The sequence below is a fragment of the Dipodomys ordii genome, unplaced genomic scaffold, assembly GCF_000151885.1.
Source record: "Dipodomys ordii isolate 6190 unplaced genomic scaffold, Dord_2.0 Scaffold147, whole genome shotgun sequence".
NCBI lineage: Eukaryota > Metazoa > Chordata > Mammalia > Rodentia > Heteromyidae > Dipodomys > Dipodomys ordii.
In genome coordinates, this window is record NW_012267363.1 from 248,094 (window position 1) to 273,245 (window position 25,152).

General features: G+C 50.8%; 1 protein-coding gene across 7 annotated transcripts in view; it reads left to right on the top strand.

The window, feature by feature from the left end:
- Arhgap27 (Rho GTPase activating protein 27) overlaps nucleotides 1–11,497 on the top strand; it is a 30,762-nt gene extending 19,265 nt beyond the window's left edge. For all 7 annotated transcript variants that reach the window (XM_013032042.1, XM_013032038.1, XM_013032040.1 and 4 more), the window contains 15 exons: nucleotides 3,233–3,670; nucleotides 3,918–4,100; nucleotides 4,318–4,398; nucleotides 4,475–4,558; nucleotides 4,798–4,865; nucleotides 5,112–5,202; nucleotides 5,709–5,813; nucleotides 7,121–7,219; nucleotides 8,579–8,684; nucleotides 8,824–8,946; nucleotides 9,024–9,122; nucleotides 9,435–9,512; nucleotides 9,607–9,741; nucleotides 9,855–9,960; nucleotides 10,090–11,497. In XM_013032042.1, the coding sequence (XP_012887496.1) occupies nucleotides 3,233–3,670; nucleotides 3,918–4,100; nucleotides 4,318–4,398; nucleotides 4,475–4,558; nucleotides 4,798–4,865; nucleotides 5,112–5,202; nucleotides 5,709–5,813; nucleotides 7,121–7,219; nucleotides 8,579–8,684; nucleotides 8,824–8,946; nucleotides 9,024–9,122; nucleotides 9,435–9,512; nucleotides 9,607–9,741; nucleotides 9,855–9,960; nucleotides 10,090–10,267 (1,974 nt within the window). In that variant the 3' untranslated portion in view covers nucleotides 10,268–11,497. The remainder of the gene's footprint in view (nucleotides 1–3,232; nucleotides 3,671–3,917; nucleotides 4,101–4,317; nucleotides 4,399–4,474; nucleotides 4,559–4,797; nucleotides 4,866–5,111; nucleotides 5,203–5,708; nucleotides 5,814–7,120; nucleotides 7,220–8,578; nucleotides 8,685–8,823; nucleotides 8,947–9,023; nucleotides 9,123–9,434; nucleotides 9,513–9,606; nucleotides 9,742–9,854; nucleotides 9,961–10,089) is intronic.
- Nucleotides 11,498–25,152: the final 13,655 nt, after the last annotated feature.

A 25,152-nucleotide genomic window follows, 5' to 3' on the forward strand; every position in this document is an offset into this window, starting at 1 on the left:
TGTGTGTGTGTGTGTGTGTGTGTGTGTGTGTGTGTGTGTGTGTGTGTATCTGGGCTCTAGTGACAAGGACTGGAGTGACTCTAGAAAGACTCAGGGCCTTGTTAGGTTGTACTGACAGTTCACATGTTTGGCAGAGATTTCTGTCCCCCAAGAGGGATCTCTAAGATCTGGACATTCTGTGTGTGCACAAGCATGCACATGCATGCCAGTCCTGAGGCTTGAACTCAGGGTCTGGGCACTGTCCCTGAGCTTTTTTTGCTCAAGGCTAACACTCTACCACTTGAGCTTCAGCTATACTTCTGGCTTTTGGGAGGCTAATTGGAGATAAGAGTCTTACATATTTTCCTGCCCAGGCTAACTTGAAACTTTGATCTTCAGATCTCAGCATCCTGAGTGGTTAGGATTATGGGAGTGGGCCACCGGCATCTGACCAAGATCTAGACTTTTGTCTTTGCCTTGCTTGGGTTGGCTGAACCTGCTCAGATTCCTGGGATGTGCTGCCTGGATGCATCCCCTCCCCACAGGGCCCTGCTCTACTTCTATCTGTCCCCATTCTGCTACCTTAGCTTAGTACCTGCCATGTGCAGAGCCTAGGGAAGAAAGTGGCTTAAGAGAATGGCTGCCATCTTTATAATAGAGTGCTAAAGCTATCATTAATTTAACTTTTTATTGGAAAAGTTTACTATCTTCAAATGTACATAATTTTACAAATAGAATATGATGAAAAGCTGATGTCTGATTTGGGTTTCAGTGGATTTGGGTTCAGGTGAAGAGACATTCACAGCCTTTGAGTAGTGATTTTTTTGTGTACCAGTACTGGGGCTTGAACGCAGGGCCTAGCAACTCTTGCTTGGGTTTTTACCTCAAAGCTGGTGCTCTACCACTTGAGCCACAACTCCACTTCTGTTTTTTTGCTGGTTACTTGGAAATAAGACTCTGTTTCTCATGGATTTATCCTCACAGGCTGACTCTGAACCTGGAGTTTGAAAATGTAACTTTGGGGTTGAAGGTATGGCTCATTTGCTAGAGCATCGGCCAATGAGCAAAAGGTACCAAGTTTGAGTCTGGCCTCAAACAAAAAGCGAAAAAGAAAAAAATAGGACTCTCTATCCCTCAAGTAGGGACCACTAGAGGAATTCAGAAGAGGTCTCTAATCTGGAACCTGAGCTGATCTTGAAAGAGGAAAAGGAGTCAGCCAGGTGAGAAGGGAGGAAGGTGGCCAAGACTGAGCCAACGCCTACAGGACTCACAGCAGAAAGGGTGGGGACCTGTAAGTACGCAGAGCTATTGGAGCTTAAAAGTTCAAGGCAAGAGGCAAGGAGGGGCAGGAAATCAGGCGTAAGCACTGGCAAGTGATAGATGGCCTCTTGTGCCCAGCTAAGGGCTTAGACTTTGCTCTGCAGCCAGCAGGGAACCAGGAGGTGGGAATCAGGCCAGCTTCTGTTCTTTGAGGGCATAAAGCGTGGCAGGCTTGTATTCCATGTGATCAGCCACCTGTGATAAATCCCCTGTCTCCCTGCTACCACTTCTATCTCTAGTCCATCTGGCTGTCATCTCTCTCGTTATCTAGTACTGATTCTGACACCTGCAAAGCAACCCCATATCCAGAGGTAGTGCTGATTCTAATCCCAGAGCTTTCTGGGATGAGATGGAAGGCTAGTGAGAGCTCATGGTAGGGCTGATTGCGATTCTGAAAGGGACCACAGAAGAGGTGACCTCAGTCTTTCCTTGTCCCTGTAAGTGCAGTCGAGTATAAGAACTAGGCTATTGATGTTTTTACTGCTGTTGTTGTGCTGCCACTGGGGGCTTGAACTCCTCTCAGCCTTTTTACTCAAGGTTGGCACTCTACCATTTGGGCCATGCCTTCACTTCCTGCTTTTGGCTAGTTAGTTGGAAATAAGAGTCTCACAGATTTTTCTTCCAGGATTGGCTTTAAACTTTAATCCTCAGATCTCAGCCTTCTGAGCAACTAGGATTGCAGATGTGAATCCCAGGGCCAGCTTGGTATTTTATTATTATTATTATTTTGGTCAGTCATGGGTACTGAACTTTGGGTCTGGGTGCTGTCCCTGAGCTCTTCAGCTCAAGGCTAGCCCTCTACCACATGAGCCACAGCACCACTTCCAGCTTTTTCTGTGTATGTGGTGCTGAGGAATCGAACCCAGGGCCTCATGCATGCAAGGCTACTACTGAGCCACCTTCCTAGCCCTGGTATTTTTATTGTTAGTAAATAAAAATATAATTGTCCCGTTCATCTCTGGCTCTACTTCAGGAAGAACTTCTAAGAACATTTCTTTAGGGATGGTATACTTAGAGGAGGAGTCCAAAGGTCTAATTCCTCTAAACAACTAATGCACTGCTTATCAAAATGCTATGAAATAGAAACACGTTTGGGGGGAGAATTAAGAGGATGGCACATGAATGGAGGGAGGAAGGGTGAGGAAATGCAGTCATATCCAATGTACATATGTAAAAAATGAACTATGAACGAGGATAGGGATGAGAGGGAGGGGGAGATAGGGTAAAATGATGGAAGGGATGGCATTGAGCAAGATGCCTTGTACTCATAACTTAATACATGGGATTGTAACCTCTTTATACAAGTACTTAATATTTTTTGGGGGGAGGGGTCCGGTCATGGGGCCTGAACTCTGGGCCTGGGCACTGTCCCTCAGCTCTTCAGCTCAAGGCTAGCGCTCTACCATTTGAGCCACAGCGCCATTTCCGGCTTTTTTCTTTTTGCTTATGTGCTGCTGAGGAATCGAACCCAGGGCCTCAGGCATGAAAGGCAAGTGCTCTACCACTGAGCCAACTTCCCAGCCCAAGTACTTAATACTTTTTTAAAAAGAACATTTCTTTAAGACTGGAATGTGGCTCAAGTGGTAGGACTTCTCCTGCCTGGTATATGCAGTGCCCTGAGTACCACCAAGAAAGACTATTTTTATTTATTTCACTTTTGGCAGCACTAGATCTTGAACTAGAAGTCTTGCTTGTTAGGCAGGTGCTCTACCACTTGAGCCACGCCCATAAGCCCACATTTCCTTCTTTATTCTATAAGCCCACATTTCCTTCATTATTCTATAATTTCTGGAATGAGCATAGCAGACATTTTACACCCTGGGAAACCATGGCGGAGACATAATGGAACTTGCTGAAGGTCATCTGGTGACAAGTGGCCAGTTGGTACTATGTGATTCTGGAACTGTCCTAAAGTGTCCTTGGCCTCCCCCAGGTGGATGACCTCCCGGAGCCTGTGTACGCGAACATAGAACGGCAGCCCCAGGCCCCTTCCCCGCATGTAGCTGTGGCCCCTCGCCCCAGCCCAGTGTGGGAGACGCACACAGACGTGGACACCGGGCGCCCCTACTACTACAATCCCGACACGGGCGTGACCACCTGGGAGTCGCCCTTCGAGACGGCAGAGGGCGCCACCAGCCCGGCCACCTCACCGGCCTCAGTGGGCAGCCAGGAGAGCCTGGAGACTGAGTGGGGTCAGTACTGGGATGAGGAGAGCCGCAGGGTGTTCTTCTACAACCCGCTGACGGGTGAGACGGCCTGGGAGGAAGAGCCTGAGGACGACCCCGATCCCGAGGACCACCTAGAGGACCAGCCCCAGGAAGAACTGGAGATGCAGCCCTGCCTGAGCCCCAGTGGTATCAGGAACCAGAGGGTGAGGGGCGGGGCTGTCCCTTTAAGGGGGTGGGCCTATCTGGGAGCAGCTCTGAGCCCGCCTCCTGCTCAGGACTAGGAATGGAGGAGGGGTGTGGCCCGCATGGGCGGGGCCTGGAGGGCGGGGCTTCTGAGCATCTCTGCTGTCTCGGAGGAATGAAGCAAAGGGTGTATATAGTACCAAAAGGAAGGACAAAGGGCTGTGCTGGCACTGACAGCCATCTGACTCCATCGTCTGATTCCTGCAGCCCCCCACTCCTGAAACAGACTACCCCGAATTGTTAACCAGTTACCCCGAAGAGGACTATTCCCCCGTGGGCTCCTTCAATGAGCCCAGCCTTGCCTCTCCCTTGACTGCACCTCCTGGCTGGTCCTGTCACGTGGGCCCGGACAAGCAGATGTTGTACACGAACCACTTCACCCAGGAACAGGTAGGGATAGCATTGGCAGATGGACCCAGACAAACACGAGGTCACTGCTTAGGACATCTCCTTAAGACTCTAAACTACAGTTCCCAGGCCAACCCCAAGCTAACCCAAGACAAAGTCACCTGCACTTGTCCTTGGTACTGTCAGCCTCTGGTAAGAGGGAACCTTTTCCTCCTCTCATGAGCTGGGCTGGGTGCCCTGACCATCCCTGTTCCCACAGTGGGTCAGGTTGGAGGACCAGCATGGGAAGCCATACTTCTACAAGCCGGAGGACTCCTCTGTGCAGTGGGAGCTGCCCCAGGTAACCAGCTGGGGAAGGAAGAGCACTGGGAAGAGCCAAAAGGGCCATTGCTATATGACAGGATCTTGTTCCTCAGGTCCCTGTCCCTGCCCCACGAAGCATCTGCAAATCTAGTCAAGACAGTGACAGCCCAGCCCAGGCCAGCCCTCCGGAGGAGAAGGTAGGGAAAGGCAATGAAGGTCCTAGCAAAACAGCCACAGAGAAAATGGGTTTTTTTTTCTGGAGACAGGTGGGATATACCTGCACCAGACCCCAGAGTTCGAGGAGCGTGGAAGCTAAGGGGAAGTCTCACCTCCAGAGGGCTGTGGAGACTCCTCTTCAACTCCCCCTCAGCTGGTCTGTGCCCCTTATGGCTCACCCTAGGGACTATTGCCTCTTTCCCCCTCTTCTCTCTCTTAGATCAAGACTCTGGACAAGGCAGGGGTGCTCCATCGCACCAAGACAGTGGATAAGGGGAAGCGGCTCAGGTGAGGGCTTTAATGGTAATGTTCACTGAGCACTTCCCCTATACTAGGCTCTTGCTAGTCCTCATTGGATTCAAGGCACCAATAGCAGTGACTTGCCCTAGGTTTTTTGGCTACTGGCTACTAGAGATGGCAGTTCAGGCCTCCCACGCAGGTGCCCCAGACAGAATCCTGAGGCTCTCTGCCCTGCACCTGGGGGAGAAAGAGCTCTCAGCCCAAGACCCTATCCCCACGTCTTCACCCCACCAGGAAGAAGCATTGGAGTGCCTCGTGGACCGTGCTGGAGGGTGGTATCTTGACCTTCTTCAAGGACTCAAAGACCTCAGCTGCAGGCGGCCTGGTAAGACCTATCGCAAATCAAGGACCATGCCTCTGTTCTTGGTCTGATCTGAGCCAGGAGAGGCTAGTCTGAGAGAACCAAAGGATCTGGACATTGGTAGGGAAGAGGTAATGACAGCAGAGTCACTGCTAAACAGCTGTTCCACTCACCCTGGTGCTGAGGAACAATCCTTGAGGCCAGCTTCGGCCTGGACCGTGGAGAGGTTGAGGCACCTGCTCAGAGGATGAGACTGGGCTCCTTCCTCTTTCCCTCCTTAAGTGGGCAGGTAGCAAGGACAAGTCTGCCAGCAGGCTCTGGGGCTAAGAAGCACCAGGGTCTGGGGTTCCAGCAACCCTCAGGCCCTCAGTAGATCTGGGAAGATCTACTGTCCAGCCACACCAGTGACCCCAGCCAGACCTTGGACCAGCCAGACCTTGGAGTTGGCGAGTCTGGCAAGTCAGAGCTAGGGTGCTGTAGCAGCTCCATCTGGGCTCAAGACTCTCACACTGTCTTGTTTTTCCTCCCAGAGGCAGCCCTCCAAGCTCTCTACCCCTGAGTATACAGTGGAGCTGAAAGGGGCCTCTCTCTCCTGGGCCCCCAAAGACAAATCCAGCAAGAAGAATGTTCTGGAGGTGAGTGGTGAGGTGGGGGGACAAAAGAGGAGAAGGGGATTACTATGGCCTGAGACAAACCCCAGAAAAGGAAATCACCTGGGGAGTGTGGGGGTTAGAATACTCAGGGCTGAAAATCATACTTTTTTTTTCTTGGTGCCCATTCTAGGGGTTACACTCAGGGCTTTGATGCTTTCCCTCAGCTTTTTTTTCTCTTTCTTCTTTCTTTCTTTCTTTTTGTCAGTCGTGGGCTTGAACTCTGGGCCTGGGCGCTGTCCCTCAGCTCTTCAGCTCAAGGCTAGCACTTTACCACTTGAGCCACAGTGCCACTTCTGGCTTTTTCTGCTTAAGTGATGTTGAGGAATCAAACCCAGGGCCTCACGCATGCAAGGCAAGCGCTCTACCACTGAGTCACCTTCCCAACCCCTCCCTGAGCTTTTTTGATCAAGGCTAACACACTACCACTTGAACCACAGTTCCACTTCCAGCTTTTTGAGTGCTTATTTGGAGATAAGAGTTTCACAGATTTCCTGCCTGGGCTGGCTTTGAACCATGATTTTTATATCTTAGCCTTCCAAGTAGGTAGAATTACAGGCACCACTGGCATCCAGATCAAACTCATAGGATACTTCACTGCTTCAACCATGCTTCTAGCCCTCCTATTTTTTTAAGGTAGTTGAAATAGTATCTGATTATAATTTTAATACTTAGGGGTTAGCCAAAAAACAGTCCTTTTATTCCAGAAGTTGGTCATGTATTCTTTAGCATGAAGTGTGCTATGAGAGGATGTACTGCCCAGTTTCAAGGGAGGGGCACATTGGGGTTTCATGACCTTAAAAGCAGGGGCAGTTCTGCAAGATCTGTCCTCAGTGTGTGCTTTCAGTTCTCTTCGTTATCATTCCAGCAGCCAGGGGCTCCCATGAGAACACCTGTCACTTGCCTTTTTCTTCGCTCAGGGCTCTGGGTGAGGTCTGCCATACCCTGTGGCAGGAGTGGAGTGATGAAATTGAGCCCTACAGAGCTGTGTTCCATCACTCACTGGCTGTGTGCCCACGAGGAAATTGCTAAAGCTCGATGGGCCTCACACTGCTCATCTGTAATAGAAATGCTCTCACCTGCTGTTAGAAAACAGGATGAAGACTTGGGCCTAAAGGGAGGCCTTTATTCCATTAGATTCTGAGTTCCCTGGAGGCACAGGTTACCTCAATCTCAACACACATACACACACACACACACACACACACACACAATCTCAACACACACACACCCCTTCTCCCAATCCTACCCCCCAGGCAACCAAAATGACCCAGTAATTTGTGTTCCTCCAGCTGCGGAGCAGAGATGGTTCAGAGTACTTGATCCAGCATGACTCAGAGGCCATCATCAGCACCTGGCACAAAGCCATCAGCCAAGGCATCGAGGAGCTGGTAGGCAGTGCCTGGATCTCTGGGGCTAATGGGGAAGGGGTAGATAGACATTATTGCAGAATCACCCCACCCATTGTGGGAGGGGACCTCTGTTCCTGCGTCAGAAGTTACATGGCCCCAGAAGTGTCCCTGCAAGTGTATCCTCACTAAGGCTGGTATGGCTGGGGGACTGTAAAAGAAAGGGCCTTCGGTTACATTTGTGAGTCAGTCCTGGGGTTGACCTCCCAGGAGGACTCCACCAAGGGAATGCCATGGGAGAGGAAAGCAAACATTGAGGGCCAGCCTTAGGCCAGAAAGACAAGCTAACACTAGAATATAAAACTCAAAAGATAGCAGGTGGCAGGTCAGTCACACCTCTAATCTTAGTTACTTAAGAGACTGAGATCCAGAGGATCACAGTACAAGACCAGCCCAGGCAAAAGGAATTCACAGACCCCATTTTAGCCCATAACTGGGGGCAGTGGTACATTCTTGTCATCCCAAGCAACATGAGTGGCTAAGAATTGGAGGATCAAGGTATCAGACAAGTCCTTGAGACTAGGTAGCACACACCTGTAATCCCAGCAAAAATGGGTATGCAGATCAGAGCACAGGCCCTCACCCAAACATTAGAGGAGACCCTATTCTAAAATTAGATTTAAAAAACAGGGCTGAAGGCATGGCCCAATGGTGTCACAATGGCCTAGCAAGTATGAGGCCCAGTCCAAACGCCAGTATCTTAAAAGAATTGAATTCAGATATCTACTTTGGTATGTGTAGATGTGCCAGGATTTGAACCCTTAACTCCAGGCTATTTGCATGCATGCTAGACAAGCTCATTAACTGTCCCTGAGCTATACCCCTAACCCCAGGAGTCCACCATTATCCATTACTTCAGTAGAGATGGAACAGGCTTTCTTGATGACCGTTTGCTTGGCAATTCACCTGGCACTTTTTGAGTCTCTCATCCCCTGTAAGCTAACTTTGGGTGCAGCTGTGTGACTAGAAATAGAATTCCCTGTGCGGATGTAGAAATCCAAAACGTCCAAATGGAAGTGAAAACTCACGAGTTTGGGCGTCATGGTGACTGGAAGGCGATCTAGTGGAGTGAGTGCCCCTCACAGGAAAAGGGAGCCAGAATCAGGGAGGGGTGGAGGTGGCCAGGATAAGAAAGGATGGGGGGGGGGAGGAGAGACTCCACCCCTAAGGCTTGGCAGCCAAGGAGGGGAGGGGAGTTAACCCATTAAGGGAAGCAAGAACTGTGGGGGAGGCGGGGAGAGGTCTCCAGGTCACACGTGCTGGCGGGCACTTCGGATCCCCTCCCTGGAAGGACAGACCCCAGCGGGTCCCAGATCCTCCCCCTGAGGCCCCTCATTCTAGTCTGCAGACTTGCCCTTGCGGGAGGAGAGCGAGACTAGCAGCGCAGACTTCGGCTCCAGCGAGCGCCTGGGAAGCTGGCGGGAGGATGACACGGGGCCGAGCGCAGGTGTGCGGTGGGGCAGTGGGTGGGTTGGGGTGGGTGAGTCCCCTCGTGGGGGCAGGAGGTGATGCCCTGGCTGGGGCCGGCTGGGACCCTAATGTCACCAACTGACTGGGTTTCCTGTCCCCCCTGGGGCGGGCGGCAGCCTCTCCGGCGCTGAGCCCCGGGGGCCTGGAGAGCGACCTGAGCCGGGTCCGGCACAAGCTCCGCAAGTTCCTGCAAAGGAGGCCCACGATGCAGTCGCTGAGGGAGAAGGGCTACATCCGAGGTACCCGGGGCTCAGGGGCGCGTGGCACGGGGCGGGGTGGGGGGGCCGGCGGTGCTGACCATCCTCTGTCCCCCCAGACCAGGTGTTCGGCTGTGCGCTGGCCGTGCTGTGTGAGCGGGAGCGGAGCGCAGTGCCGCGCTTCGTGCAGCAGTGCATCCGTACCGTGGAGGCCCGGGGTAGGCTGCCAGCGCACGGGAGGGCTGGGCAGGGCATCGGGCACCATGATGGCCTACTTCCAAGACCTAAGGCTGGCACAAGGTAGAATTTAAAGAGAACTGGCTCACGCTGACTGAGATCTGAGGGTGGCAGTTTGAAATCAGGAAAGTCCGATTATCCACCAGAAAATCGGAAGAGGCGCTGTGGCTCAAAGTGGTAGAGCACTAACTAGCCTTGAGCGCCCAGGCCCTAAGTTCAAGCCCCACTACCGACAAAAGAAAAAAAAAAACACTGGGATCATCTCCTCTCTCCCGACTCCTCTCTTTCCCCAGGACTGGACATTGATGGGCTGTACCGCATCAGTGGAAACCTGGCCACCATCCAGAAGCTGCGCTATAAGGTGGACCATGGTGAGACCCGGCCCCACTCCCCACCCCAGCACCTGAAAGCCCGCAGGGTCGCCCACCTTCCCTTGACCCACTCTTCCCTCCTCCCTGGTCCCAGATGAGCGCCTGGACCTGGATGATGGGCGCTGGGAGGACGTCCATGTCATCACCGGAGCCCTGAAGCTCTTCTTCCGGGAGCTTCCCGAGCCCCTCTTTCCTTTCTCCCACTTCAGCCAGTTCATCGCGGCCATCAGTGAGCAAGCAGGAGGATGGGGGAGAGGGGGGACGGGAAAAAAGGGGGTGAGAGGAGCCGGCCAGCCCCTTCCACCCACCTGCCTCCCGGTCCTTTTGCGTCCCTTCCCCCAGAGCTGCAGGACCAGGCCCAGCGCAGCCGCTGTGTGCGCGACCTGGTGCGCACCCTGCCCGCCCCCAACCACGACACGCTGCGGCTTCTCTTCCAGCACCTGTGCAGGTGAGGGGGGGAGGAAGGGGAGGGCAGGGGAAGGGGGCGGGGCATGGCGGACCCTCCCTCCCCTTCCCCCTCCCCCCCCTCTACATCAGGCTTCCTCCCGCCCCCATCCTCCCTCCCTCGCCTCTGCAGGGTGATCGAACACGGCGAGCAGAACCGCATGTCGGTGCAGAGCGTAGCCATTGTATTCGGGCCCACGCTGCTGCGGCCCGAGGCGGAGGAGGCCAGCATGCCCATGACCATGGTGTTCCAGAACCAGGTGGTGGAGCTCATCCTGCAGCAGTGCGCCGACATCTTCCCGCCGCACTGACCGCCCGGACGTGGCACGCAGGATGACGACTGTGGCCCTCCGCCTCAGGCTGGCAGCTGGAGGCCCGGGAGGCTGGAGGCTGGACTTCCTCTCCCAGACCCCCTGTCTCCTACCCAGCCGCAGGCTTGGCGGTTTCTGTAGCTCCCGGGTAGGAGGGTAGGGCGACCCCTGGTGGGCAGTTCGTGAAATGTGATTCATTCCTCCCCACCCCCAGCCACCCATCCCTAATATTGGACTCATTACGTTCTGATCTTTATTACAGCGCCACCTACTGTGCAAGTGAGAGAATGCAAGAGGGTTGGGTAATAAGCATTTTTTTGTTTGTTTTGGTTTTGTTTTCTGGGGCAGCCTGTTGGGAGGAGGAATTTGGTGAGGAGCTTCTGGGTTTTCACCAATTCAGGCCTTCATGAAGCACCTAATAACAACATGCCTGCTGCAGGCCAGCCCAGGCTGAACTTGACCCTGACCTTTGGCCTAAGATGCTGCTGAACCTGCCTTCCTCCGGTCTCAGGAATGACAGACTTTCCTGGGCCTCCTTCCCTAAACCACCGGTTTTGTCTACAAGGTGTTTTTTTTTTTTTTTTAAACATCCACTGGATGTGTCCCCTGTACCTATCACCTTGCTACACGAAGGCATGTCCTGCCTGGCCAAAGAGGGAAATTATAATCAACTTTTATTTCTTTGGTGGAGTGATAGCACTTGATCAGAGTCCCCAACCCTATTAGCACCTTGGCTGTCATAAGCAGCTGGTGCCTTCCTTGCTGTGAAGAGCCAGGCAAAGCCTGCAGAGTGGAGACTCGGGGGTGGGGAGCGCTAGCTTCAGGAAAGGAGGGGGGAACAGCAGAGTCCCTTCCCTCCTTTTAGACAAAGCACCTCACTTGAGGATCTCAGCCCCCAGCTCCACCCCTTCCATCAGTTCAACAAACAATAATAGCTAATATTTATTGGGCTTTAGCACCATGCCACACAACCTACTTGGGTGATCCCATTTGTTTCTTAAAGTCAGTATTTATTGTGTGCTCTCATGCACAGGCACTGTGCTCTGGGGCAGGGGTACTACACATGCCTGCTGCCCTGACAGAACTTAGGGTCTAATAGACCCCCAGCCTGCTCTGATGCCCGCAGGACTGGGAAAGAGAACAAATGGATGCCTCCTATCGGTTTTCTGCCTATTTAAAAGCTACAAATCAAGCTAACAACTGTTCAATAAAATATGTTCTATTCTCCTACTTTGGCAAATGTACATGGATAAGGTCCTGCAGGGCCAGGTTGTAAATCAATTTGACTTTTCTGTGATCTGTATCCAATCTGAGAGGTAGAAGAGTTGGGTGTACCATCTGCTTTTACTTCCATCTTCCCACCTGCAGAGCTATCCTTCCCCAAGGTGAGGCTCGTGTGCAGACAGGTGATGCTTTAGTCCAAGAGTGTAGTCATCTGGTACCTCATCCCCTCCACTGCCCCTTGCCACCTTCTAGTGACGCCTGAGGAAGGGGTCTGGACCACTAGGATGGGGACTTCTGCACTAGTTGGTATGGCTAGTCTGATCTAAAAGGAAAGGTCCACCTGTGAAGAGGGCTTATAAATTTTTTACCTTGTGGGGAGAGTTGTAGATCAAGTTTCACCCTGGAGCCCTTTCTAGCAGGAGAGCTATGATGGGGTCTCTGGTCACTCAAGGCTGTGAGCAGATGACTTCAGCATATTAGGACAAGAGCTAGGAAGAAGCAGGATGCTCTGAAGGTGTTAAGAGCCAGGATGCCTCCACCAAAGCCACCTTGGAGTCAAGCAGTGGTTCTCCACCATGCGAGGAATGAAGGGGAGGAAGTCTAATCTAGAAGAACAGAGGCAGGAAAAAGAAGACACTCTGAAAGAAGAGCATTATGACTGGAGCCCAGAAAGCACAAGGGTAAGGTGATGCAAGAGAGGCTGGCAAAGGACAACTGTTACGGGGGCCTGTTACGTGGACATTGCAGTACAAGAGGCTGGAGTGCCCTTTGACACTGCCAAGCTCTCTGTGGGCAAGACACGTAGCAGCAAGCAGAGACATCCTAGAATGGTCACATTGTCAGCAGGAGAATCCTAGAAGTCACCTGCCTCCAGTGAGAAAAACTAGAGAGTTCTCACCAGGAAACTCACCCAAGATCACATGATGAGCTCATCTGTTTCTCAGATATTGCATGTGCTACCCTGCCTCAAACCCTTTGCGTTTGCAAAGCCTGACCACCTACTGTGTATTCCATTGGAAATATGAAGCTCAGTCATGCGTCCAACACTTCTCACCCATGGTGAGAACACTGGATTTTGTCCGAACATAAAGATAGCACAGACATAGAAGCTGCCCCCTGGCAGTTTTGTCTTGTTGGGAGCAATGTAAAAAGGAGGGACAATGACACAGTGAGGGGTCCCCCATGACAAATACTCTAGGTTGTCGTGCATCTGGTTTCAGCCAGCCCTGAGGTCCTTGGGCCACCTGCTTGCTAACTCTGGGGGGACACATGGACTGCTCAGCACACAGGCCTCCACCAGTCCACCTGCTATTTCTCCTCTGCCCAGCATACTCTCCACTACCCCTAAGGACACTCTGGGAGCTCTGGGAGCCTGCAAATCTCCCTCATGAGTTCAGTTACTGCTCTCCTAAGTTACAAGGACAAAATCTACCAGCTTGAGGATGCCTCTGTGTGGATGGCTGCCAGACCCCCTCAAATGCATCCTTCAGGCAATGAAACCAAAGCCAGTTTCTTCTCCTCCTCCTCCTCCTCCTCCTCCTCCCCTTCTTCCTCCTCCTCCTCCTCTTCCTCCTCCCCTTCTTCCTCCTCCTCCTCGTTTTTTGTCGGTCATGGGGCTTGAACTCTGGGCCTGGGCACTGACCCTCAGCTCTTCAGCTCAAGGCTAGCACTCTACCACTTGAGCCACAGCACCACTTCCGATTTTCTGGTGGTTTATTGGAGATAAGAGTCTTACGGACTTTCCTTGCCTGGGCTGGCTTTGAACTGTGATCCTCATCCTGAGTATCTAGCATTACAGGCGTGAGCCACCGGCTCCCGGCAGCCAGCTCTTCTTATTTCTGAGCATGGCATCTCCATCCACTAGCCCCTGCCTTTTTGCCTCCTAAGTCACTTCCCGGACCCACCTCTCCCAATCCTCCATGGCTCTCTCATCTGGATGGCCAGTGCAGCATCCTCACCTTCCTCTTCTACCCCCTCCCTCACCCCCACCCTACAGCCATCTGTCCATATCATGGCCCTCTTCAGGCCCTATTGGAACTGTGCACCAGCAGGTCTCTGCACATGAGCCAAGGTGTGTGGCTACAGCTCATTCCAGCAAGCTGGAGGTTTGCCCTTAGTCCCTGTGAACTGGTCCTCTGCCCTCCTCCCTTTCTCCCAGCTTCCTCCTCCTCTAACTCCCCTTGACAATCTTTTTTTTTTTTTTTGCTAGTCCTGGGGCTTGAACTCAGGGCCTGGGCACTATCCCTGAGCTTCTTTTTCTCAAGGCTAGCACTCTACCACTTGAGCCACAGTGCTACTTCAGCTTTTTCTTTTCTTTTTTTATTTTTTTGGGGTCCGGTCGTGGGGCCTGAACTCTGGGCCTGGGCGCTGTCCCTCAGCTCTTCAGCTCAAGGCTAGCGCTCTACCACTTGAGCCACAGTGCCACTTCCGGCTTTTTGCTTATGTGGTGCTGAGGAATTGAACCCAGGGCCTCATGCATGCAAGGCAAGCGCTCTACCACTTAGCCACCTTCCCAGCCTTACTTCGGCTTTTTCTGTTGATGTGGAATTGAGGAATTGGACCCAGGGCTTCATACATGCTAGGCAAGCACTCTACCACGAAGCCACATTCTCAGCCCTCCCTTTGACAATCTGATAGTTCTCAGCCTAAGACCAGATTCTACGGCCTGTCTATGGCCCAGACCCCCCTCCCCCCACCTCCCCCCACACACCGCCTCCTCACTCCTCAGCAAGGCATCCTAGATCCAAACCTGGAGCCCACCATTTCCCTGCCTGATGATTCTGGGAAGCTGATTCAAGCCCTCTGTGTGCCATTCCTCCATGTGGAGGCTGAGCATGCAAAAGCTCTGGGAAGATAACCTGAGATGAGTGCGCACCCAGGAGAGCACTTGCCGGCCTGGTGCCTTTGGGCTCCTGGTTTCTACACTGCAGAGCTCATCAGTGTTCCGCTGTTTCACGCTCCCTCCTGCCCCAAGCCCTTTGTGCATGCTGTGTTCTCCTTTCAGTCTTCCTTTTGCTGAGTCCTTTCACTGAGTCACCTTTTAAGCACTGTGCTCTGGTAACCCTGCCTCACGCAACTCCTCCGAATGTCTAGTTAGGTCAGTTTCCTTGGTTATATGTCATCAAAGAGCTCTAGATCTTTCTTTTTGCAACTGGTCAGTTTCCACTCATGTGTCATAATTACTGCTTCCCCGCCTCCATGAATGACTCCAGAAGTCCCAGGAGGCTAGAGATTTCGTTGGGGCTCACCTTTCTATACCTAGCACCTAGCACAGTGCCTGGGGGTAGTCAATAAATACGTGTGGATGAGCCAATATAGACAAAAGTAAATTGCAAGAGTTCGAACCTCAACCCTGGTATTTCCTATTGAACGACCTTGGGCAAGTCACTCACGTTGGCACCCCCATCTGTAAAGTTAGGACGTTTACACTCACCTCAGGAGCTTCTTAGGAATATGAACTGAGACACTTGAGCCTTGCATGCCCAGAACCTCATGCAGGAACATTTGTAAAGTCAGGCCCAAGAACAGTACTAGTCCTGGGGTGAAGCAGCCTCTGAAGTGGGGGGCCATAAGAATGGGACACAGATGTGGTGGAAGGGTTGTGAGGGAGTCCAGCCTCCTGGGCTTCTTAGACTGGGCTTTCCTCTTCTGCTGCCAGCCTCAGAGGAGAGGCCCAGCCTGTTGAAGACACATTGAGGGATCTGGCTGGTTTCCATGAGGGAGAGAACTCTGTGCTCTTCTGGGAGAACCAACTTCATCCTGCACTACACACCAGTGCCACTAGGTGGCGACACCCAAGGGTATCATATGGCCAGAGATCTACTTATTCCCTTTTTATAAAGGTTTTCTTTTGAAAGAATCATTGGCTTATAAAAAGTTTCATCAATGGTAGGGAAGTTCCATGTACCTTTTGTTCAGCTTTCCCTGTGATGACATCTTACATAACTGCAGTGCATGCTCAAACCTGGGAAGGAAGCTAGCCTGTGGAGTGTACCTGAGGTCACTTTTGCACACACTCGTTTTTATTTGTCTTCCGGGTGGATCCATGACATTTTATCACAGGTACAGATTCACATAAACATCACTGAAGCCCAAATCCAGAATAGTTACATCACCTTAAGAGAAATTCTTGGGATGGGGATTTAGCTCAATGGCAAAGAGCTTGTTTACTATATGCAGTATATATAAAGACCCTGGCTTTAATTTCAATCCAAGAAAGGAAGGGGGGTGAGAGGGGGAGGAAAGGGAGAGAGGGAGAGGGAGGGGGCTGGGAAGGTAGCTCAGTGGTAGAGTGCTTGCCTTGCATGCATGAAGACCTGGGTTTAATTCCTCAGCACCACATAGCAGAAAAAGCCAGAAGTGGCACTGTGGCTCAAGTGGTAGAGCACTAGCCTTGAGCTGAAGAGCTGAGGGACAGTGCCCAGGCCCACAGTTCAAATGCCACGACCGGCAGAGAGAGGAGAGGAGAGAGAGAGGAAGAGAGAGGGGGAGAGGGAGAGGGAAAGAGGAAGGAAGGAAGGAAGGAAGGAAGGAAGGAAGGAAGGAAGGAAGGAAAGATGAGGGAGGAAGGAAGGGAAGGAGGGAGGGACAGAGGAAAAAAGGAGAGGAAGGAAGGAGGTATGGAAAAAAGAGGGAGGGAAACCCTGGTAACCTGGGCTTCGCTCATCTCTCTAATTTTCACTCTGAGAATGTTACATAGATGAAATCATACAGTATGTTCAAGATTGGCTTTCTGCACTGAGTATAATGTCCTTCAGGTTCACTCAGGTCAATAGTTCATATTGTTGGTGTTTATTTGGGTGGTACTGGAGTTTGAACTTGGGGCCTCTACCACTTGAGCCACATCCCCAGCTCTTGCTGATAGGTTTTTAAAAGTCAAGTCCCAGTGATGGGTAAAAGATGAAGAGAGATCAATCAAAGGAAGCTTCTGGTGTCTAGGTAAATGCTACAAACCAGACCTCCATGCTGGCGTGGCTCCATGCTGTCTCAGGACAGCCTGAAACTGGCCTGGTGTTTTTCAGTGAAGCTGTTCAGTAGCGGCTCTTGAGGTATAGTTGCCAGCAGAGGGCGCCAGAGGCCTTTTACCCAAGGAGTGATTCCTAAAGGCTGGGGGGGGGGGAGATGGGGGGGGATGAATGGCTTGGGGGTGAGGGATGGGACCAGGAGAACTGTGAAGCCTGCAACTCAGTGCAGAGATTTGTCTGGCCTTGAGCTCCAAGTGAAGGACTGAGGCTAAGGACTTAACAGCTAAAAGAGCTTAGTCTGCGAGGAGGGGGGCCAGGGTTAGGCAGAGGGAGGACCTGTCAGCCTGGGATTCCTCTGATGTAGTTCAGGCTGCAGGGCTGGGCCTTGGCAGCTCTGCCTGCTCACCCTTCCCCACCCCTGCTCTGTCTCCCAGGCCCCTGGAATGTGTTCTCCTCTATCTCTGTTCCACGCTTGTCTGCAGGGCTCATCGTGAGATGTGGATATGGCCTTTGTGCAGGACACAGGCCAACCCTGAGGACCTGGAAAGGGGGCTCTGCACCCCCACCGTTGACACCCCCAGGGTGCTGAGATGTTGCACCCTGGCTCCTGTCCATTTGGTGGCAGGCACTCTCCACAAAGCCTACCCTGCCCCCTGGCCTGCAGAGTAAATGCCTCCCCCTGCTGGGTCTGTCCTGCATCTCCCCCCCGCAACCTCATGCCCTAGCTTGCTCTACCATTGTGCCTAGAATACCTGTGTGCCTCTGGGACCAGCCTGGGTGCCCACCTCCACAACTCAGCACCAGCAGTCCTCTGTTCACTTCTCTGCCAGCTCCTTCATGAAGGCTTCTAGTGCCTAGCAAATGTTTGGGGAATAAAAAAAAAGTGAGTTCAGCTGGGCGCTGGTGGCTCACACCTATAGCTACTCAGGAGGCTGAGATCTGAGGATCATGGTTTAAAGCCAGCCCGAGCAGGAAAGTCCATGAGACTCTTATCTCCAATAAACCACCAGAAAACCGGAAGTGGCGCTGTGGCTCAAGTGGTAGAGCGCTCGCCTTGAGCTGAAGAGCTGAGGGACAGCGCCCAGGCCCAGAGTTCAAGCCCCACAACTGACAAAAAAAAAAAAAATGTGAGTCCAAGCTGGGTGCCAGTGGCTCATGCCTGTAATCCTAGCTACTAAGGAGGCTCATATCTGAGGATCACAGTTCAAAGCCAGCCCAGGGAGCAAAGTCCGTGAGACTCTTATCTCCAATAAACCACCAGAAAACTGGAAGTGGCACTGTGGTTCAAGTGGTAGAGGCTAGCCTTGAGCTGAAGAGCTGAAGGACAGCGCCCAGGCCCAGAGTTCAAGCCCCACAACTGACAACAACAATAACAAAAAGTGAGTCCCCATCCGCTGCACCCCCACAATGGATATCGTATGACCCTTAGAATAATGCTTTGCTCATGCAGCTTGTCCCCTCCCAGAGACTTCTCAATCATCTCAGCTTCCCCCCCCCCCCACTTTATTACAGGGCTAGAGATCAAACCCAAGGCCTTGCCCATGCTAAGCACGCATCCCTGAGCTACATTCCCAACCCCATCTCTGATGACCCAGAGTCTGGCCCAGGAAAGGGACAAGTTCGGTGAAATGAATGAATAGTATCAGTTGTCACTTGTGGTGAGTTTCTCAGTTCATTCTGCCTTTCTCCTGGGCAGGCTCATCTACCAGACAGCTTTAACTGCTGCCCTGATCATGCCAGGCCTGAGCTGGAGCCTGTACACAGCACCCACCACTTCCTCTGTGTCTTTGATGTTCTCAGTCCAGTAGCGTCAGAGCAGAAGGCTTGTCCGCAGACATGGCAGACCACAGCCACCTAGTACCCAAGGTGTTTGGCCAAGAGCTATGGAATGAATGAATCAGTGAATGAGTGTAATGAGTGTAATGGACAACTCTTCCTCTGAGATCCTGTGAACCTTCCAATTCAATATATCTCAGGTTGACTTCATCATCTCCTTCTTCCCCTCCATGTTCTCCTGTCTTCTCTAAGGCACCCTAGAGTTTCCATGCCCCCGCTCCTATTTCTTTTTGCTGCTGTTCTTTTCTAGTCCTGGAGCTTCAACTCAGGGTCTGGATTCTGTTCCGGAGCTTTTGTACTAAAGGCTAGAACTCTACCACTTGAGCCACAGCTCCACTTCTGGTTTTGGATGGCTAATTGAAGGTAAGAGTCTCATGGACTTTCCTGCCCAGGCTGACTTCTAGCTAGGATATAGACATAAGCCACCCACGCCTGGCCATCTCTTTACTGAACCAATCACCTTGGGAGGATCTGAGTAGAATAATTATCCAGATCCTACCTCCTATTTTTTCCAGTCCCTTCTTCGCCCATCCTGACGTAGCTCTCCTCCTGCAGTTTGCTCTGTCTGCTTGCCACGTGGGCCCATCTCATTGTCACCCCCTCCTGAAAACACTCTGCATCCATGTCCTACTCAGTTGTACCTCCCAAAGTGTGGGTGTATGAAATGGGCAGCACATAGCCCCATCAAAGAAGGCTCAAGGGTGCCAAGGGAAAATTGCTGTGAGCCTGGAGCGGCAGGATAAGAAGCTGCTTCTTGCCAGGAGCTGGTGGCTCACACTTGTAATCCTAGTGACTCAGGAAACTGAGTTCTGAAGATCGAGGCTCAAAATAAGCCTGGGCTGAAATGTTTGTGAGAATGTTCTCTTCAATTAACCAGATAAGAAAGCTGGAAGTACCGGGCAGCTGGTGGCTCATGCCCGTAATCCTAGCTACTCAGGAGGCTGAGATCTAAGGATCGAGGTTCAGGGTTCCGGGGCAGGAAAGACCATGAGACTCTTATCTCCAATAAACCATTTAGAAAACTGGAAGTGGTACTGTGGCTCAAGTGGTAGAGCACTAGCCTTGAGCTGAAGAGCTCAGGGACAGTGCCCAAGTCCAGAGTTCAAGCCCCACGACAAAAAGAAAGAAAGAAAGAGAGAGAGAGAGAGAGAAAGAGAGAGAGAGAAAGAAAGAAAGAAGGAAAGAAAGCTGGAAGTGAGGGAGTGACTCAAGTGGTAGAGTATGAGACCGTGAAATCTAGTCTTAGTATTGGCTCGTGCACGCACACGCACGCGTGCGCGCACACACACACACACACAACACACACACAACACACACAACACACACACACAACACACACAACACACACACACACTGTTTCTTTTCTCTGTCCAGCTTTCTGATTACATCAAGGGGAAAGTTCCCAGGTGGCTATTTGGTGTCTATTTTTTACTTGCTAATCTCTCCTTTTAGCCTGGACTGGGTGGAATTCCAGCCACAGTTTCCAGCTAGCAGAATAGCTAGCTAGGATTTACAGATAATGTGAGCTTATTTTCACTCTGTTTATCTTACAGTTACCCACTACATGTTTTGTTAGTCTCTAGTTATAATCATACTGTTCCACAAAGTGAAATTTTATTTGTGAAAAGACATTGCAAACTATATATCCCTCAGAGGATTAACTCAACACCCAGAATGTATAACAAACAGTAAGAAAAACCCATAGAAATAAAAAAGACATAGAAAATGGGTGAAAGACTGCACGAAAATAAACAAGAGGATATATACCAGTGGCTAAGAAACATAAGTGCTCTGTTATATTAGTCATCAGAGAGATGCAAATTAAAACCACTACATATTACTACATGCCCAGTGGAGTTAATAGGAAAACTCAAAGCTGCAGATGTGGGTGGGGATGTGGAGAAGCTGGAATTCTCATTTGCTGGTGGGAGACTGGCAGTGGAACCTCTTTGGGAAACTCGCCTAGTCTACTGAAGCCAGGTCATCCAGGAAGTCAGCATTGAGTAGAGTCCATGGTGCTCACCGAAAGTCATGTACAAGAATGTTCATAGCAGCTTTGATTGTAACAACCCCAAACAGAAATGAGCCTGAACATTCCATTAGCAGCAGAATGGTAGCTACACAGTGGTAGATCTATGTAAGGGAAAACTCTACAAGAGTACATATTAATGCATTAAAGGATGCACACCACTGAGAAACCAGACAGCAAAAAAAAAACCAAAAAATAGTCTTTATACTTCGTTGATATAAAATTCAAAAGCAAGTAAAGCAATGCTATGTGATTCAAACTCAGGGGCCTGTGGCTCACACCTGTAATCTTTGCTACTCAAGAGGATGAGCTCTGAGGTTTGGAGCCAGCCTAGGCAGCAACATCCTTGAGACTTTTTAGCTCCAATTAACCATCAAAAAGCTGGAAGTAGAGGCGTGGCTAAAGTGGTAGAACACCAGCCTTGAACAAAAAGCTAAGGGACAATACCCAGGCCCTGAATCTTAGTACCAGCACATGTATACACACACACACACACACACACACACACACACACACACGAAACAAGGGAGGAAGTTACCGTGTTGACTAAAGGAGGCTGCTGAGGGGCTCATATGTCTCTGCCTTGGACCTGGGTGAAAGATGACTGCTTTTCACATGAATGAAATGTATTTGATTTATGTACTTCTTTATATGCCTGTTGAACACCACACAAAAAAAACCAAGGAAAATTGCTGGGGGTGCGCTCAGGGGTGGGGTGAGTGCTCAGTATGCACAAAACCCTTGGCTTGATTCCCAGAACAACTTCACAAATGTAGGAAGAAAAAAAAATTACAAATTTCTTTTTAAATCCAAGGCAGTCACCGGAAGTAGAGCTATGGTTCAAGTGGTTAGAGCACTAACCTCAGAGACATTGTCTAAGCCCAGAATTCAAGCCCCAGAACTAGCACAAAAATAAAATAAAATAAATTCCAAGGCTCTGATAGGTGTCTTATAAGCACAGAGACCATGGCAGGTATTTGGAGATCTTTTTAACCTAGGATCAAATCCACCTTCTGTGCCTGCCTCTGGAAGCCAGTCAGCTTGGTGGTTAGGAACACAGATGTGGACACTGATGAATTTGAACTTGAATGTGACCTCTGCCTCTGGCTGTGATAAGTCATCTGGTCATCACAGATGATGAAATGGCCAGCCCTGAACGTACAGGTGATAATGATCATGGAGCGAGGGGCCAATTACCTGCTGCTCCGCAAATGAGCCCTACTCACCTTTCTATATCCCCAGGTGTTGGTACAGTTGTTCCCCAAAATGCCTTCTCACTTGATCATCACACGGGTCATTTTTCAGGGATGCCCTGCCCAGGCCCCTCTTCCTGTACACTGCCATGCCCCAAGGGAGTTGAACCCCACCCTACCCATGACCCCACACACCCCATATAACACCAGCTATTTATTATACACTAGTTTGGCCACTTGTATCATCTGCTTATTGCTTTGATGGTTAGTACTGTAATTGTCTCATAGAAGCAGGATGGTGACACCTACCTATTTTTGGCATGAAAGAACAAATGGTTCTTCAGATGATTCTAATCATTAGTTTCAGAGGTGGGGCTAGTTCCTTTTGTGTGCTCAAGAGAAGGGCAGCCCTGCACTGTCCTTCACGGAGAGCTGGCACCACGAGATACATACTGTGGGTGAGTGGTTATCACCATGACGTCAGCCTCAAAGGTTAGGGATGTCCCCAAATCATCCCAGTTCCCTTTACCGCCCTAAATGGATAGGTCACCCAGCCAATGCCTCCAACTGCTACTTTGCAGCATACAGATTCCCTGAGCCAGGCCCTTGCTGCCTCTGCGTGAGAAAGGGACACTTGGTTTTAAGCCAACATTAGCAAGGAAGGGGAAGGGGAGCACTTGTTCTGATATGATTTCACATATGAGAAAGCCCATTGTTCCCTGGGTGGTTTGGTAAATTGAGTCATATTGTCTCAGCAAGAATGCCATAGCCAGGTCTTGGTGGTTCATGCTTGTTATCTTAGCAACTCAAGAAGCTGAGAGCTGAGGTTCACACTTTTGTGAGTTCCAGTCTTGAGTGAAAAAGCCATTACTGGCACAAAAGAAAGAAAAAAAAGTCATAGTCAGGCTCCAGTGGCTTATACCTGTAATCCTAGCTACTCAGAAGGCTGAGATCTGAGGATCTCAATCTGAAGCCAGCCTGGGCAGGAAAATGTATGAGACTCTTATCACCTATTAACCACCAAAAAGCTGAAAATGGAGCTGTGGCTCAAGTGGTAGAGCTGTAGCCTTGAGTAGAAAAGTTCAGGGACAGCATCCAGGCTCTGAGTTCAAGTTCTAGGACTGGCACATATATTCACAAAAAAAACAGTCAAAGAAGCCCTTTGAAAACTGCTGCTTGCCAGGCACCGGTGGCTCATGCCTATAATCCTAGCTACTCAGGAGGCTGAGATCTGAGGATCGTGGTTCAAAGCCAGCCTGGGCAGAAAAGTTCATGAGACTCTGATCTCCAATAAACCACCAGAAAACCAGAAGTGGCTCTGTGGCTCAAGTGGTAGAGCACTAGCCTTGAGCTGGAATGCTAAGGGGCAGCATCCAGGCCTGGAGTTCAAGCCCCATGTCTGAAAAAAAAGAAAGAAAGAAACAAAGAGGGGGGAAGAGAGAAAGAAAGAAAGAAAACTGCTGCTCTCCAAGATGTAGTGTGGCAACGAGTGTCAAAATTTATACAACTACCCTGTGCCCCTTGAGGGCTCTCCCTAAATGCATACACATTTACACAACACCAGCCTTGTCTCCCTGCCACAGCTTTTATATCTATGGAGTTCAACCCACAAGCACCAGGACCATCATAGGCTGTTCTAATGCTGTTTAGAATAAGATAGGAAAGACAGAAATCTCAGGCCTTGCCGCACAGAGACAGCCACAGAGCGAAATTCACACCAGAAGGTGCTACGGCTGTTGGAGGAGGAGCCAGGAGCCTGTTGGAGACAGGAGACTGGAGCTGAGCGAGGGGAGGCCTGGTGTTCTGTTGCTGACCAGCCTGTGCTCTGTCCCAATACAAGGGATCTCAGCCTTGTCCTCCATTCTTCCCCTAGTGCATGAATGCTTGGCTTAGTGGCAGGCCTGGACCCTGAATGAACAGAAGGTGGATCACTGGTATGGCTAGAAAACAGAAATATTTGATGAAAGGCCAAGTGGGAAGTGAAAGGGACAGGATGGAAGAGGAAGCCAGCAGCCAGGTTGGAAAGGCGAACAGACATTTGAATTCATTCTATAGTGAGATGCGAATCCTTCCAAAGGTTTCATGCTGGGTGCAAGTCATACATACCTGTAATCCTAGCTATCCAGGGGGCAGAGATAGGAGGATCATGGTCTGAGGCTGACCCAAGAAAAAGCATGAAATCCTGTGAGAAAAACAAACTGTTGCAATAAGATCTGGGGATGTGACCCAAATTGTAAAACACCTGGCTAGCAAGTGCAAGGCCCTGAATTCAAACCCCAGTGTCAGCCCTCCACTCCTCCCCACCCCTCCCCTCAGACTCCCCCCCAAAAAAATCTGGTTTCATAGAGGTGAACCAATGCATTCGGATGATGTTTTTTGTTTCTTCATTTTTGCCATAGTGGGGTCTCCAGCATCTCTGCAACATCTTGGAGCCAACATCTTCAGGCCCCTCTGACTGATGCTTCAACAAGGTCACTGGGCTGAGAGTCAGCAAAGATGGAAAGATCAGAGGAATTGACCTAAGATCTTCCCTTATCTTTTCAAGAAGTAAGGCTGTTGGAACCTATGGCTAAGAGCTTGGTTTCTCTTCCAAACCAGTTTCTCCCCATCTTTCCTTATTGCTCTAGCCAGATACTTCTATGCCCTTCCTACATCCTTCTTCCTGTCACTGAGCTCTTCCAATCCACCATGTTGGTGTCCCCACTGGGAACCAGAAGAGCTTCCAGGCAGTGCACTTGAGGTGCACTCAAGGTCAAGGTCAAGGTCAATGGCACCCAGCCCACAACTAACTTCCTGCTTCCCAGTGCAGAAAAGGAGAAAGTGTACCACTGGCTTCAGCCAATGACATTTTTGCCTGGCAAAGACATTCCCAGGGGACAGGGAACAAGGGCTGGAATTGTTGCAAGAGAACAATCAAAATGGTACACCATGGGAAATGGAGCAGTGGCTCCAGTGGGAAAGCACTAGCCTTGAGCATGAAGCTCAGAGACAGTGCCAGGCCCTGAGTTCAAGTCCCAGGACCAGCAAACACACATACACACACACACACACACACACACACACACACACACACACACAATAACAAAATTGTAGACCAGGGACTCCAAAATGGGAAACGAGGGAAGAAAGACTGAGGGGCAATGACCAATGAGAAAGTGAACTCAAGGGACCTGCCTTTGGAGGCTGTGACCTTGGGCTGCTGGATGGATTGGAGAAGGTCAAGGTGCTGGCAGGTGGCAGAGTCATTAAGAATGAGGCTGGGACAGATGCCAGGCAGTGAGCCAGGAGCCTAGGGGCAGTGGATGGGCAGCAGTGCGTGAACCAGCAGGGGCAGCTGGGGTGTGTTCAGAGGGGCAGAAGCTGAAGGAGGAACAGAAGAGATGGCCTGATGGCCCAGAGAGGATAGAGAAGGATGCCACTCTCATACCCTAGCCTGGAGGCGCTTCCTCTGGAAAGGGCTGCTGAGAAGTCTTCATCCCTCATCCCTGGGACAGAGGTAGGGGATAGCCTGAGAATCCCAAGACTCTCAGAAAAGGCTGCAATGAAGTTCATAAGGAAGCTCCGTGAGGGAGGGAGAAAGGGAGGCCAAGCTGTGGCTACTCCTGGCCAACTTCCTGCCTGGCTCAAGTAGAACACAGT